Source organism: Leptidea sinapis, chromosome 24 (genome assembly GCF_905404315.1).
Source record: "Leptidea sinapis chromosome 24, ilLepSina1.1, whole genome shotgun sequence".
NCBI lineage: Eukaryota > Metazoa > Arthropoda > Insecta > Lepidoptera > Pieridae > Leptidea > Leptidea sinapis.
This window is the reverse complement of record NC_066288.1, coordinates 11,632,957-11,650,355: the sequence shown is the minus strand read 5'-3', so window position 1 is coordinate 11,650,355 and position 17,399 is coordinate 11,632,957. Positions and strand designations below refer to the sequence as shown.

The 17,399-nt window shown below is 39.3% G+C and overlaps 1 protein-coding gene across 1 annotated transcript; it reads right to left on the bottom strand.

Annotated features, from left to right (window-relative positions):
- Window positions 1-590: 590 nt before the first annotated feature.
- Window positions 591-16,139, bottom strand: LOC126971848 (probable E3 ubiquitin-protein ligase HERC2). The gene is made up of 8 exons (XM_050818353.1): window positions 16,043-16,139; window positions 15,311-15,505; window positions 7,978-8,150; window positions 7,071-7,201; window positions 6,195-6,358; window positions 5,357-5,511; window positions 4,137-4,249; window positions 591-3,352 (listed from the first exon to the last, which is right to left on the bottom strand). The coding sequence occupies exons 1-8, from the start codon at window positions 16,137-16,139 to the stop codon at window positions 3,181-3,183; spliced, it is 1,200 nt and encodes a 399-aa protein (XP_050674310.1). The 3' UTR covers window positions 591-3,180.
- Between the last annotated feature and the right edge of the window lie 1,260 nt (window positions 16,140-17,399).

Sequence of the window (17,399 nt, the reverse complement as noted above, 5' to 3'; positions counted from 1 at the left end):
TTAAGTTACCTATAAGTGTTAATGCGAGTAAGCATTTGGCTTAAAATATTATGTTGAAAAAATGTTACCTTAGTTTTTTAAAATATTTTTTGATTCTCATTCAGTAAATGAGTTTTGGTTAGTTAATCTCAAGCGCCGACAGGTCCGTGTCCGCTATACAAGGTCTACCATAATTTATTAACATTATAATATGTAAGTGAATGCACATACAGCTGTACTCTAACTATTGAGGATTTTGTTGAGTTATGTTATATTCTTATAACTTCAGAAAGTAGACTATTTATTGTTACACCACCTTATGTACTCTTTATATATATATTTTTTAAATATAACTTAAAAGAAGATATGTGAGGTTGGTTTCAAAATTTTATGTTTGATTTTAAAGAATGACAAATGAGTTTATTGCCACTTCTCTCATTACACTCCTATCACTATCTATTTCTCACTCAACCTTCCAAAATGATGGTGAATGGTAAAAAATATAACTTTGATATTAAGGGTTGATTTTTGACTTAAATGAATATATTATTTTTGATTTTGAATAAGTTGTCTTCTAGATAGGGACTTAAGTTAGAAATAAAACCACAAAATCTGAGATTGAATATTATTTTCATATACATAATTGCAGCAATGGATAAAAGAAGCATAACACTACTGATTACAGATCTTTACAATATTCTTTGGTGGTGCATTCGATTAATAAATCAATAATATCAATAGCCAATATCTAGTCCTCTACTTTGTGCTCAGTATCACCATATTTATAAAAGCACCAGCATTTTATGGTTACACCAAATGACAAATCATTGTAAAATATCACATTCTACAAGTCTACATAGAAAATCTTACATAAAACCAATTGCATATTCTTATCGATGAATGTAAATCTTGTGTGATGTGACCTTGAAAAATAATTAATCAATTATTAGGCATGATCACACATTTTGGATTTCTCATGCACTATGTCGGTGCACGTGTATTAGTTTGGAAAAAAATCTGAATTTATTTAGAGTTACGCGCGAAAACATCTAGGTGTCATGGCGGCTGTTTATGACGTAACGCCTCTATAAATCATTGATAACGCGTTATATAAACCAAATTTTTAAGCAATGTAGTTATGATCAACAAGCTCAATAAAACTAAGCCATATTTTAGAATCATTTTATGACATATTTTTTTCATATAACCTAAAAATTTGAAGTTAATATCGTTAATATTTCTCTCATCAGTTAGTAAGGACTGCAGTATTTTGCTTGCTTGCAGCACGTTTGCTTAATAAATTCTCAAGAAGTGTTTCTTTTTTCATAAAATGACTAGCATTCAATACTTTAGCTCGGTAAATATAAAATATCATACGTATACATAATAAATAAAAATCACTCCAAGTTTTCCAACAGACATAAGTTCAATATTCGATATTTTTATAGGTAATTTGCCTCTTTTGCGCACTCAAAAACAGTCTTAGTTTTTCATCACATCATCCAACCCTGATAACAACAAAGATGAGGTAATGAGTTTACACTTACAACCTCATCTTTGTGGTCTCATATGTCAATAACGTCACATTTACACGCAATGACAACAATTTACAGATAATGGAAACTCCTTTGGATGGAGTAAATATTACTTAAGCGCCGAGCTATAAACTTATATCTAGTTTAAATTATTATAATTAAAACCTATTAATAATTTAAATAAATAATTATTCGTATCAAAACATCCAATATCTTATGATTAAACAGAAAGGCAGTACATCTTTATATTTAAAAAGTGACGAATAATACATTTAGCTAGTGATATCGATATCCGATTTAGAAATTATCGATATTTAATTAATACTATAACTGGAATGGTTTTTCTTACTTGAAAATCAAGTTGCTTGTTACAAAAATTCGGCGAAAATATCATACATTTAATTTAAATTGATAAACTGCTTAATCCTTAGGCCGCGATTATTCTAAGATTATCTAGTGTTAGATCCGCAACTGCAATATTAAGAATGGTCCTAGAATAAGGCGTTGGCAATAATTTGACTTCTTTAACATTACTAATTTTAATACTTATTACACATAATATACTGAACAGAAGCGTATACATAAAGTTGCCAAGACATGGCCGTGCCAATAAAACTATAAATGGCGACCGTCTTTTGACAGGTGTCATATTTTTGATAGATGGTCTGGAAACTGTTCGTTTCAGCGTAAAACCGTGAAAGACTAGAAACTTGTTGGTTGATATTTTTATGCAAGCATTAAAAAATTCGAAATGACAATCTATATAATTGAATACTATCGTCGTCATTCTTAATAAGCATTTCTACTGGGTCAGCTTAGTTAAGTGTTATTTAAGGTCTATATATAAATTATGCCCACTACATTACGTCGTACCATGACACTGCTAGACGTGTCAGGAAAGATAATTTTCTTCGAGTATCAAGAACTATGGTACTGAGGATACGTCCCAGTGGATTTAGTTAGTTTCTTTCCGTACCTGAAATGTTCATAGTGTGGCCATGGTCTTGTACGGTGTGGTGCACAGACACCTTTCGAGGTTTACCACTTGGCCCGACTCAACATATCCACATAATATATCCACTAAGAGAAAAATGCGACATCAGCGCGGATTGGCGAATAATTTACTTCTCTGTCACCAAACCCTTATGTACCGACTAATGTTGAATATGGTTGCACCATATTTAAACGGTTCAGAAGTATTCGTTGAATAACAAAACTGTTTCGAAGCAATCACTATACATGTTGGACTTTGTTCGGCAAGTGTCTAACAACTTCATACAACACACGCTGTTTTCGTCTAGCAATTAGCTGTATTGAATATTGATCTTCTTAGATCAGCTTAGATCATTTATACGTCTAGATACACTGTGACAGCTGAGAAAAGGTCGATAAAAATTGAGGTTGACAGTTAACCTCTATTTTGAGCAATGCACGCACGCTAACACAAAGTGACATACAAAACGCGAGTGTAAGACATAGCTAGTCACGCTCACTAAAGTAATAAAACGGGCCTGTTTTTATCAGCTGTTTAGTAGCAAGAGGCTCTATCTAGACGGATAAATTATGTAAGTATTGATTGCTAAAGCGCATTTCATAAACCTACATTATATATGCTACCGTTTGAATGTGTCGATTCAGGCCGACCAGTGTAAGTGTGTAGCGACCCTTATAGGTTAGTGGTTGGCCTCGAGAGCGAGTACAGCGCGGGAGTCGCCCGGGTCGGGGCGGGACAACTGTCCTCCGAGTCCGACTCCTCTGAAGACACGCGCTCTGCCGCGCTGAGGGCGACACGCGCATACTCGTCCGTGTCTATGCTCTTGCAGAAATGAATCGCGTATCTAAAATGCGCACAAAAATCTATTACGTGTGTATATTGAATGTGGTCATAAACTGGCGGATAAATTTTATCAACATATAAAAAAAGGTAGTAAATTAGTAATCAGCTATCATTATTATGAATACACACCTTATACAGCATCGAATAAACGACTCTGGTGTTATAAGAGAGTATGGGTTCAGCTGATAGTAATTGATACACCCTGACCTAATGGTAATTGTAATCAATGCAGTGCCGCTAAGGATTCTTGAAAAACCCAAAAATTAAGCGGTACTACAATTACTGCGCTCGTCACTTGAGATATAGATGATACGTCTCATTTGCCCAGTAATTTCACTAGCTACGGCGCCCTTCAGACCGAATTACAATATTGCTTACTCATTACTGCTTCACGGGAGACCTAAGGGCCTGGGACTTACCTATTCCTTTCAGGCCCCAGCAGAGGGCAATAAAGGCATAAAAAAAGCGGGTGACCTGTATCCTCGTATTTCATTACAAAACTGTCGTTACAAATGACTCCAAAAGGTGTAAACCTAAATTTACGGACCTCAATACTGCTTTTTTTTATGGAATAGGACGACAATCGAGTGTATGAGTCACCTGGTGTTAAGTGATCACAGCCGCCTACAATCTCTTGCAACACCAGAGGAATCACAGGAGCGTTGCCGGCCTTTAAGCTATTACTTGCTTGGCTTTTGCTTGATCAACTCCTAGAATTTCCAGGTCACAAACACCTGTAGACCATAAACCATCACAACAGACTTAATGTTAATTCAAAGGATTACCTCAATTTCTCCCGCAGTACAGCTTTGCACGAATATCTTGGCATCTTGAGAAGGAAGAAACATGTGTAGCTTTCGGGCAGGAAGTGATCTGGTGGCTGATACTTGTCCAGAACCTGTAATTGTATAAAACATTTTATATATACTATATATATACTTTCTGGTATACAGTATTGCAATTTTAAAAAGCAAACATAATGTCACTGATATCATTTACAAGCCGTGCTCGCTCCCTAAACCTTCTTATACTCCAGATAACCAATCAAAGAATGCGTTAGTGACCTTTTTGGTACAGATGTAGGGGGACAGTGTTAGGTACAGTTTGGGACAGTGTAGGGTAATTAATATTGGTTGAAAATAACCCAAGATTTTTTTTGGAAGAGGGGGACAAACGAGTGTTACACATCACCTGATGTTAAGTGATCATCGCCGTCCACTTTCTACTGCCACCATAGGAGTCACACCATTAAGCCGTGCGTGCGAAGGTGGAATTGTAGAGAAGGAATCAGGTTAAACAGCTCTTCGGAACACTCCCCGTGATAGATGCGGTAGAAGACATACAATGAAGCGACGTCTCTAAACAGTGTTGCCAATTGAACGATCAACAACCATCAACTATCCACACGTTTGTATGCGCCCCTATATTTCTTTGCTTTTTATATGTCTTTTTTAGGCTGGATTTAGTTCTCGACCGACGGTCAGCGCTAACGTCGGTCGAGCGTAGTACGTATCAGTACAGCAAATTTGATTGGATGTCTACAATTGCGAAGAAAAATTAATTCATCTATAATTTTAATAATCCTTTTTTATTATAAAAGTATGGTTACAATGTAAAATCGTACAATAAAATTTATTATTTCATAGCCTGAGGGCGGTCGCTCCATCCCCAATCTATGATATCGTTAAGAAAGTCATTTATATTATAGTACCTTTACCACACAAACGATTTTTAACAAATCTTTTGAATTTCGTAATACATTTGTTTTATACATTTTCTGGGATCTTGTTGTAAAAGCATGGGTATACAAAGCCCCACACAAGACAAACTTGACTTAGCGAACAGTAGGCATTAAAAGTTTATGTCTGTTCCTGGTGTTAACATTATGGTTATGACAGTTTCGGGCAAATTCACTTATGTGCCTATATATATACATAACACTTGAGAGATTTTCTTTAAATTGATTTATTGAGAGTAAATGGTGGAACATGGGTGGTATGTGTACCTGCAGAACGAAGTCTCTCTGGCGAGGATCCTGGGGCGCCCTCGGCAGCCTCGTCCGTCCCCACACGAAGCGAAGGAACAGCGCGCGCTCGCTTCCGGACAGCTCCTCCATCACCTCCCAGAACCACGTCACCAGCGGGGCATTCGCTTCCACGCCTGCCCCACAGACAGACACAACTAGTTAACTTCTGCTTACAAATTTATGCAATGCAAATAATGTATTATTTATTATGCCAACAAGTTGAGAAACGAGCCTATATATTATCTTTACACATTCATCGGTTTCGTAAATAAGAAAGCCTCAGATTACCTGTACCGCCTATGCTATGCTATATACATTACACCCCATAGAGTGTAATGTATACAGTACAAAATTATTGATACCATGCATTTTCTTATTTACTAATGTAATATTAATCAAACTTTGTATAACTTAGAAGTTTATAACACTTATTGGTTTTAGTTACTTATATTTAATAAAACAAATCTTATAACTATATTTACAATACAACGACTACATAAAAAGTAGCTGCCAGTATTCTTGGTACGCTTCCACGTAATGATAGTTTTAATTTTATGTAGTCGTAGTATTGTAAATATTAATTTGTATTTATTAAAAATAATTAAACTAATCTTAATTCAAATTTATTTTTAATTTTTTAGTTCGGTTTTCTGTAAAAGCGTGTTTTTAATTTTTTAAACTATTATTTATTTTCTAGACTAATATATAAACTAAATGTTTAATTTATTAATAAAACATGATTTTTTTATAAGTGTGTGATAAGCGAGGTTCTGTATTACTTAATTCCCGACAGCCGGAGCAGGTCTTCCACACGCACCTTTGTAGGTAGCCGAAGCTCTGAGCGCCTGCACGGGTATGTCTGGAGAGCCGCACACGAGCGTCTCGAGCTCGGCCGCGGAGAACAGAGCCAGCAGCGGCGCGGGGATCACTCGCGACACACCGTCGCGGACCGCGCGGACTTGCTCGTCGAACTCGTGCATCCTAACAAACATTGGACACTTCAATTTGTATCCTAAATTTATGAACGATGCGGGACTCTTACCAACTGAGCCAACCGTCCGAGTGACACACGGTTCGCAAATCCTGTTAAATCTTGTTCAACTCTCAAGTTGTGGCTCCATCTACAGGATCTACTTTATAGTTGATAACCTGCTGAACCTCACTAGTTGAATAATTAGGAAAATGAAAAATATTGACTTGAATAATAACAAATTTTTATAATCAATCCCAGAAGTGTTGAATACTAGAAGACTTAAAAAATAGCAAATTGATAACAAATACTGGTCTTATTTTATGTCGTAGATTTTATCACCTCCCCAGACTTAGAGATATAAGTCAGCCTCATTAAGGAGTGACCAATTTTGGAATTTTCTGTAGACCTATATAAGATCGTTGAAAGCTCCCAGACGGTTTATTTTTTCCGGCACCTTCAACAAAAATTTTTAATGTATACAAAATTGTATACTAAAACTTTACAAAATATATACTAAAACCTTCGTCGAGAACTACGCTATACATTGAAGAAAACAGCGTGAAAATGGGAGCAGTACTTTTTGAGACACACAGACGCGGCGGAGGACTTTGTTTTATAATACGTAGTGATATGAAACTTTAAGAACTGTGGATTATGTATAAATAAATAAGCTTGTAAAAAGGAAGAGAAGTAAACCCAAAAGATACTCAAATGTCTCACCTGTAGTGCAGCGCCAACTGCACATATTCGTCCTTGTTGGCGGGCGTGACTCGCTTGTGTCGTGTGGACAGCGGCACCTCGTGACCCGCCGCGGACGGGATCGAGAACGGCAGCTCCAGGTTCTGTAGCTCCTGTACATTAATATACATATATATATATATATATATATTGTGTACATTATTGAATTTGAAAATAAGGGACGAGACGAGCAGGGCATTCAGCTGATGGTAATTGATACGCCTTGCCTTGCCCATTACAATGCAGTGCCGCAAAAATTCTGAGCAGCACTACAAATGAGCTTGTCATCTTGAGACAAAAGTTGTCAAGTCTCATTTACCCAGTAATTTCACTGGCAACGGCGCCCTTCAGACCGAAACACAGTAATGTTTAATAACTATATATTTAAATCAGAGAAATCTCCATATATATTAGTTAATGTATTAGTGACAATATTTATTATGAACTAAGTATTACACTCGCGATTCGTATGTCACGTCGTGTGTGCGTGTATTGCTGAAAATGCAGGTTAACTCAATTTTTTTCGCCGTTTACACAACTGTGAAAGTCTATTTAGATGCATAAATGAAAGAAGCACGTGTTTATCATTATTATGGTACAAGGTTGGTCTTACCAACCTAGCGAAACTCTCTAAGAAAAAAAGGATTGTATGAAACGTACATTGATAGATAATGTCTATAATCTTGTAAAAACGGAGATAGCCGAAATCCACTACGTTATGAGCAACTGTCCACTTTCAAACTTAGCCGAATTATATATTGTCACCATATTGTAATTACTATTTCAAACTTATGTCAAATCTCACTGCACGTTTCGTACTAAACTAAATTTTTACCTAGGCAGTCTCACCTCTTGTTAAGTAGTATTTACATATTACTTGGGGTCTTACCTTATTGTGGGGTGTCATGTCGCGGATGCACAGCAGGGCGGGCAAGAAGTCCTTGTCGACTTCTGCGAGGTCCTGCGGCCGCAGCGGCTGGCCAGCCACCTGCCGCCACACGCCTTCAGCCAGCGACAGTGACAGCGGCGACCCCGTGCGGATCGCGATACCCATCAGGACACCTTAATAAATAAATAAATACTAAAAAGCCTTTTATTACCAAAATGAGGTCAAATTAATATAAAATATAATAATTAAAAGTAAACTAAAGTAAAAAATAACTGATAAAAAGTAACTTCTTTTATAGAATGTCCTAAAGTCAGGCGTATATGATCCTCCGAACAAAATCCAGTTTTATTTATTTAGGTTCACCAACAGATTATACACTATTACTAGCTTATAAAAATAACCAGTTCGGCCTCAACGTCGGCAACGATCGGATCGTTTTTAACCTTACTACGTGTGCTATTCATATATACGTTTTTTCTGTAGAAATTATAAAGTTAGACTTAGTTAGACATAATGCCGAGTAAAAAGTGTGCGAATTGTGATAAAAATATAACACAAAAGCTATCAGGATTAGAATTCAGCCGCTGTAATAAATCCGTGCATGCAACAAGCACATGTGCAAAGCTTACCGCTAAACAATTAGCGGCACTTCGAAATTCTGAAGGCTTAGAATGGAGTTGTGAACAGTGTATTGGCAATATAACCCGCCGCACATCTTTCTTTATACCTCCTGAAGCCAGTTCCGATGAGGAAGATACTAGACCACAATCAGTGCTTAACCATAAAAAGCTAGTTGCCAGTATCACTCGTGAAATGCAAAAAGTAATTAAAACAGAATTATACGAACTAACGTGCTCAATGGACCATATGAACGGCCAAATTACAGATTTAGAACAAATTATAAGACAGCAAGATGTTACCATAAAATCACTTCTTACCAAAAATATTGAGCTGATAAATAGAAACAAAAACCTAGAACTCCGTCTAGCCGCCGCAGAGCAACAGATCAGTGGTATCGAACAAAAAATGTTGGGTAGTACTATAGAAATAGCAGGCGTTCCAGAAATCCCTAATATGAGTCTGGATCAAGTAATGCAATGTATAGCTCAATAACTGGAAGTGAACCATCTGATATTGTAACCTGTCGCCGAATGCCTAAGCCAAAGGACCGCCCTCACCCAGGACACATATTAGTTGAAGTAAAGTCCGATTTAGTGCGTAACCAGTGGTTGGTGTCTTCTAAGTGTAAGGATATTACAGCTGGAGATATAGTACAGCGAGCTCCTGCAGACCAAGCTGCACGTCGATTATTTATACGTGAAGCACTTACCTACCGAACAAAAAATCTACTATACTGAATTATTTAATTGTTCAACCATAAATACATTTGTCAATTCTGTTCCATTTAACCAAATTCACTTGTTTTGTGTGCATGTAAACATTCGATCTTTAATCAAGAATTATGATAAGTTATTAGTCTTGATCAAATCATGTAAAACTCCTATTGATTTAATTGTATTAACGGAGGTCAACTTAAAAAATAGTACCATCAATTTATATAATATACCAGGCTATAGAATGCACAGTGAGCTTCGCTCTAAACAAAGGGGAGGAGGAATAATAGTCTACGTTAAAAATTATCTTAAATTTACAACAATATCCACCAAAACAACAAGCTTTGAGACAATAACTGGCACGTTAATTGATGCAAATAATCACCCGGTCACTCTCTATGCATTATATAGACCACCACACACGGATAAATTAACTTTCATACACGAATTATCACGAATTTTAGGTAATATTAAAACTGATGATGCATTCGTGTTAGGTGACACGAATATTAACTTAAAATGTGACCACAGCACAAAAACTAAGTATTTGGACATGCTCTCCGAACTCGGATTCATTATGGGAATATCAGATTACACTAGAATCGAATTAAGATTAAATAAAGTCACAAAAAGATGCATTGTCCACTTGTTTACGCGTCTCATTCATTTGAATCCGTGTACGGCGACTGTCGATACAGTTCTGGCAGATCATCGTGTTATTGTACTAGCTTGCGAGTGTCCAGGCATGAGCAATATACAGCGTGTTCCAACAAAAAAACATCTTTATTATTGTGATAGTGAAACCTTGCAACAGGAATTAAATAAAATAGACTGGCACAGTAAATATGACATGTCCGGATGTGAGGTCAACAGAAGGTCCAACAGTGAAGGTGTATGATCTTGCACATCTGGGATTCGCGTTGGCGCAATAACCAGTTGCGTCAGACCATATGCTAAGGCGAAGTCGTGAACAGATCTCCCTGCATGATCGGTGGTACGTGAGCCTAGCCATTCGGCGTGGTGGGCGTTAAAATCGCCAAGAAACACGATCTCTGCTGTGGGGATCTGCTCCAACACGGAATCTCTAGCCATTTGGATGCGTTCGAGGAGCCGGTCAGTCTCTGCGTTACCACTATGGGACCTATACAGGCATGCGTAGATTCGCGGATGGTCATCGCAGTCTACACGCAGCCAGATGATGGATAGGTCCTGTCCTTCAAGAAAACTCAGGCGTCGAGAACAGACATTCTCCCTGACGTAAACGCACACGCCAGCCCGTGGTATTAAGGAGTGTTCCAAATTATACCCCGGGTAGGAAAGGTAAGATGAATCAGCCAGGGAGGATATCTGTGTCTCGGTTAAAAAGAGCAGGGCCGGCTTCACCGTCCCCAGGTGAAAGTGGACGGCATTTAAATTTGAGCGAAGCCCCCTGATGTTCCCCCTCCTCCACAGCGAGTGTGGAGGAGGGTGGTTTGAGCCTCCTGCTCTGTTTGCCCCGAGTCAGCGCAGATTTGCCCCCTCCAGAATACGCGGGGCAGCCTGCGCAACCACTGTTCGGTACAGGCCCTAATTGTGGACGCCCAGGGACGGATTCTCCAGGGCTGCATAGCCTGGTACCGTCCTGGAGTAGTCTCGTTTTAGTCTGTGCTGCCATTTGTATTTGGGAGGGGGGGTGTAGGCCTCCGGATACCCCACTCACCGGACGAAACACAGCGGCATAGCCGCTATTTCACGCCGGTTTCGAGTGGGGGAGTGGTATTTCTCCGGGCGTGCCGGCCCAATTCGGTTGTGTCCGTAAGGACCCAACGTGGCACTACCACTCCTAGAATATAGGTATTAAACAAAAGAAGTAACATTTTATGATTTAAACAAGCCAGAATAAGATAACAAAATATTTACAATTACTATAATAAGCTACTTAGAAAATAAGCTTTACAAAATAAGGTTACAGGAGTGTGTGTGCGTGTATGTAAGGTTGTGTGTAGTGTATTTGAGGGTGTATGTAGTATGTGTGTGTTTGGATAATCATTGCAGTCGATGTTTATTTCTTATTTCTTTTTTTAGCTGTACTTTGGACAAGCAAAACATATCTAAATTAAAATAAGCTTTATTGTAGGTGAGAGCCAGACGTTGCTGAACAGAGTTTTGTGTGTAATTGGTGTTAGCTTTTGGTACAGCCAGAAAGTGCGTGTGACGAGTTCTAAATGATGGGACGTTCAATGAAAAACTCGCTAATAAGGAGGGACAATCAATTTTACCATTTAGGATTGCTTGCAATAGCAGCATATCGTTTAGCTTTCTTCGATTCTCTAAAGTGTCAATTTCGTAGTGCTTACAAGCTTCTTCATAGCATGAAAAGTTTTTAAATTGCTTGAACGCTAGATACTTTAGGAATTGCTTTTGTATGGATTCAATCCTTTGTTTGTGTATGACATAGTAAGGTGACCAGATGTTACTTGCAGTGCACTGCGAACATAACTGAAGTATAGACTTTTTATGCACTCTATGTTGCTGAAATTACTAGTTACTAAATTACTAATTGATGTATCCCAGCTGTTTATATGCTTTATCTGCTACGATATTAACCTGGTCGTTCATAGAAAGCTTAGTATCAATTTTGACTCCCAAGTCTCTAACTGAGCTCACTTTAGATATTGAGCCACCGTTTATCTTGTAATCGAAAAGTATTGGTTTTACTTTCCGTGTCAATGTTATGTAGTGGCATTTTTTAACGTTAAAAACAATCCTATTATTACTATAATATTCAGACAAAGCATTCAGGTCTGTTTGCAACTTGTAACAGTCATCAATATCACGTATTTTGAGGAAAATTTTTTAGCACAACATCCCTTCTATCAGATTTTTCGGATACTGTTAACCAATACCTGGATAATAGGAAGCATGTGCTAGCACTATTTATAGATTTCTCCAGGGCTTTTGATACCTTAGATCATGGTTGCTTAATAAACAAATCATAAGACTCCGGTATAAGAGGTCATCTACTTCAATTTAATTTTAATCATATTATGTAAAGGTGGGAAATGCTTCTAGCAAGGTGATTCCCGTCACTGAAGGCACAGCTCAGGGATCAGTGCTCGGTCCGCTTCATTTCATTGCTTATGTTAATGACATGACGAGTGTTCTGAAATATTGCACCTCATACCAATATGCAGATGACACATGTCTGTTAATAGGTGAAAAGAATGTCAAACACGCTCTCAATAAACTTCAAAGCGACTTCGATTTAATCAATAAATGGTGCCATGACAACGGACTTGTCCTAAACGCTAAAAAAACCAAACTAATACACATTCGATCCCCGTACATAAAATCAACAATTGATACTACCCAAATAGTAAAAGCGAATAGTCACATTTGCTTTCACCACAACTTGGACCCTAGTATTTGCAGCTGTCCTACAATTGACTCGGTTAAAACGCACACATATCTTGGATTAATTATAGACCATAAATTTAACTGGCACGCTCAAATATATTCAGTTTGTGATAAGCTTAGAGCTTTCCTCGCAAACATTAAAATAATTAAAAGTAAACTACCTTATAAAATTTTACTGTTGCTTTATAACACATTGGCCGATACAATAGTAAGTTATGGTATTAGTTCGTACGGTAGAACTTACAAAACGTATTTAAATGAGATCGAAAAGTTGCAAAACAGAATTTTAAAACAAATTGTTTCAAAAAACATAAAAGAAACTAACCAAAATGATGAGTTCAATTTATTCAAACACTGTAATGTGCTACCAGTACAATCTAAATTTTACTACAATATATTAAAAGAACAAATGTTCAATGAGAACATTATACAAAAATATAATCATGAAACCATTACACGCAATCAAACAAATAAATTTTATAAAACGGTGAAAGCCAGAAATGTATAGGGTGAGAGAACTACAGCATACTTAGTACCACGCCTACTTAATACAATCAATCCTGAAATAAGAAACAAGATAAATACAAAAAATATTAAAACTAAATTAAAGTTATTCTTTTTAAACAATCTGTATATTGGTCATAACTTTATGTCTTGAGTTGCCTTTCGTTGTCGAAGCCATGATTAGTGCGTAGCGTGATGTGCTATCCGCAATTGAGTACTTAACTATTCGTTATAAAGTTGAGTATTGTTTACTAATTAATATATCTAAACAGACGGTCACTCAAAAATTCAATACATTGCGGTGGCAGGCCATGCGACCCACCCGTGCTACAATAAGTACTGTTGATGTTGTACCTACATTAATTTTTTCGTTTGTATTGTACCTATATTATTAAATTGTGTATTTATAAGTTAATATTAATATTTATTGTAATTGTAATCGATAATAGTATTTCTTCTAACATGCCGGACAAACCTCTGTGGTTTTTGGCCTGTTATATAATAATAAATTGTAATTCTATTTTTCATAATAAAAACAAAAAAAAAACAAAATAAGTGTAAATTATGGTGCAAGTTACAGGCAAACCAGCATGCATTTTTGAGTTGCACAAGTGCGGGGTTGCAAGTTTACAATGAAAAAATATTGTATTGTACTATTATAATGTAGAAGTAACAAGTGAAAAAAAAAACTAAAAATTAAATTTTGGATATAAATCAAAACAAAGCATAAGTTATGTGGTTTCTGCACTGATAAATTGCTGCAATAATTTTTTGTAATGCGGAGGGGAGGAGGAGTGGATGTCAACACGAGTAGTTTTGAAAAGATTATTGTGCTCCCGGCAGATCCTTTCTAAAACACTATTAGCACCGAGTTCAGTTCTATATAAATTTCCAATAAAAGGTTTGAAATTTGTGAAACGTGCACTTTCGCGTGGCACAGAAAATTTAATTTTGGCTAAGATATTGGGACAGTCTTATTTGTAATTTAAAATTTTGTACAGAAACATTTGATCATTCACCCAGTGACGATTTTCTAGTGACGTTATATTAAAGAAATACAATCTATCGTTATAAGAGGTTAACTCGAACTGTTTTTTTTTCATGTACTGACAACAAAAAAGAAAGCGTTTCTGGATTCTTTCGATTCTTTTGATAGGATCCTTATAGAATAGATTCCAAACGGTGGAGCCGTATTCTAATAAACTACGAATTAGAGCAAAATAAACCATTTTAAGAGCTAAACATGATTTAAACGTTTTGCAATTACGCCAAACAAAGCCTAATAATCTGTAACATTTATTGATTGTTACATCTATGTGTGTATTGAAGGATAATTTCTTGTCTAAAATAATTCCAAGGTCTCTGATTTCATCCACTTCATCTAACAAAAAATTATTTAAAGAATATGAAGTATTAGGCGGAATTCGTTTCTTTGTATTTATAACTATATATATATATTTGTGTAGAATTAGACCAGCACATTACAATACATTTATTATACTTATAGAAAATTTAATAACCTCAAGTACCTACATAATAGAGCAGCTCTATAATAATCCTTAATATTAACATTAGAAAGTTCGGGGCCAAATGTTGGTCACGAACACTCGCGCAGACTAATTCCGTTTGAACACACGCGCACACACACATCTAATAATTCTCAAATCACTCAGATACACAATCTCAATTGAATAAATAAATACTTTAGAGCTTTATAGAAAACTACAAAAATAAAATACACAATTAGGCTAGGCGATGAAACAATAGGCTCAGCTACACCTGACATGGATTCATATTTCCATGCAGCGCTGTTTTTCAGCCATCCCCTCCCTAAGATATTGAGTGGGAGTGGATGTATTATGGCTCCCCGATTACCAACATAAGCTATCTTTCTTTATTTAATGTCCTATTACAAAGAGTTGTTGTTATTATTGTTACCCATGCAAGTGTATGTGTGTATGTAAGTGTGTGTGTTTGTGTGTGTGAGTGTATGTGTAATTCCTAACTACGACAAAAATCTACTGCACTAGTATTCAAAGATAGGAAGGATGAAATGTTAAGCCCAAACAATATTCAGCGGCAATGTGTTAGTAGCATACCTAGGAACCGGAAGCAGTTAAGATGCAGCGGTGTGGTGGCGGTCGGGTTGAGCAGGAAGGCGTCCCTCGAGGCGCCCGCGTCGCCACGTCCGTTTGGCGTCGCCATCAGTAGCGGCAGTGATCCGTTCTGCAGCTCCTCACACATCTCTGCAATGCTCTCGCTGTAACCACCGCCGCAGTCGTCCACGCTCTCACCTAGGGGATAGTTTATTATATAATAATCTATGATAATCATTCGTTGATAATATATTACCGGTATCTTAGAAAGCTTATATGTAGGTACGCCCAATAAACACAGCGTGCAATTTAAGTTATGAACGTAGAATACTAGATATAACGAAGGTATAAAAAAACACTGAAGTATAGGTAAATGGTAAATCTTTAAAGGAAAGGATGTACTAAAAATATTTATTGTTCAGGTCCATTTGGCAAGCGAAGCTAAAGTAAAATTTTGAGCAATTTTGACCTTTGAATGGGACTATGTAAGTAACGATATAGCAGATGGCTTATATAGGTAGTAGCAACATATTCTGAATGATATCGTGCCGCAATACGACCCCGATTATAAGTAAACTTCATTAGGGATAAAGATCGCTGTCTTTTGCGAGATATAAACATGATCTTTGTCGTAACCATTTATTTAGAATATACTAGCGTATAGAAAGAAAAAACATTGACCAACAAGACCGAACACGGAGCGCATGCCGCCAGCCCCGCGTGTATGTAACTCACCCACGAACTTGACCTTCCACACGCGGTGCGGCAGGGCGAGCGCCTCCTGCGTGAGTGCGGGCAGGCGGGCCACCATCTGACCGAACACGGAGCGCATGCCGCCAGCCCCGCGTGTATGTAACTCACCCACGAACTTGACCTTCCACACGCGGTGCGGCAGGGCGAGCGCCTCCTGCGTGAGTGCGGGCAGGCGGGCCACCATCTGACCGAACACGGAGCGCATGCCGCCAGCCCCGCGTGTATGTAACTCACCCACGAACTTGACCTTCCACACGCGGTGCGGCAGGGCGAGCGCCTCCTGCGTGAGTGCGGGCAGGCGGGCCACCATCTGACCGAACACGGAGCGCATGCCGCCAGCCCCGCGTGTATGTAACTCACCCACGAACTTGACCTTCCACACGCGGTGCGGCAGGGCGAGCGCCTCCTGCGTGAGTGCGGGCAGGCGGGCCACCATCTGACCGAACACGGAGCGCATGCCGCCAGCCCCGCGTGTATGTAACTCACCCACGAACTTGACCTTCCACACGCGGTGCGGCAGGGCGAGCGCCTCCTGCGTGAGTGCGGGCAGGCGGGCCACCATCTGACCGAACACGGAGCGCATGCCGCCAGCCCCGCGTGTATGTAACTCACCCACGAACTTGACCTTCCACACGCGGTGCGGCAGGGCGAGCGCCTCCTGCGTGAGTGCGGGCAGGCGGGCCACCATCTGACCGAACACGGAGCGCATGCCGCCAGCCCCGCGTGTATGTAACTCACCCACGAACTTGACCTTCCACACGCGGTGCGGCAGGGCGAGCGCCTCCTGCGTGAGTGCGGGCAGGCGGGCCACCATCTGACCGAACACGGAGCGCATGCCGCCAGCCCCGCGTGTATGTAACTCACCCACGAACTTGACCTTCCACACGCGGTGCGGCAGGGCGAGCGCCTCCTGCGTGAGTGCGGGCAGGCGGGCCACCATCTGACCGAACACGGAGCGCATGCCGCCAGCCCCGCGTGTATGTAACTCACCCACGAACTTGACCTTCCACACGCGGTGCGGCAGGGCGAGCGCCTCCTGCGTGAGTGCGGGCAGGCGGGCCACCATCTGACCGAACACGGAGCGCATGCCGCCAGCCCCGCGTGTATGTAACTCACCCACGAACTTGACCTTCCACACGCGGTGCGGCAGGGCGAGCGCCTCCTGCGTGAGTGCGGGCAGGCGGGCCACCATCTGACCGAACACGGAGCGCATGCCGCCCGCGCCCGCCAGACCAGAGCCGCCGCGACGTGCTCGTCGGGCCGCCACGCGGGACAGCTCAACCACTGGGCCGTGCTGCCGCTCGCGGACCATCGTGGCCATTATAGCCTGTCATTAGTA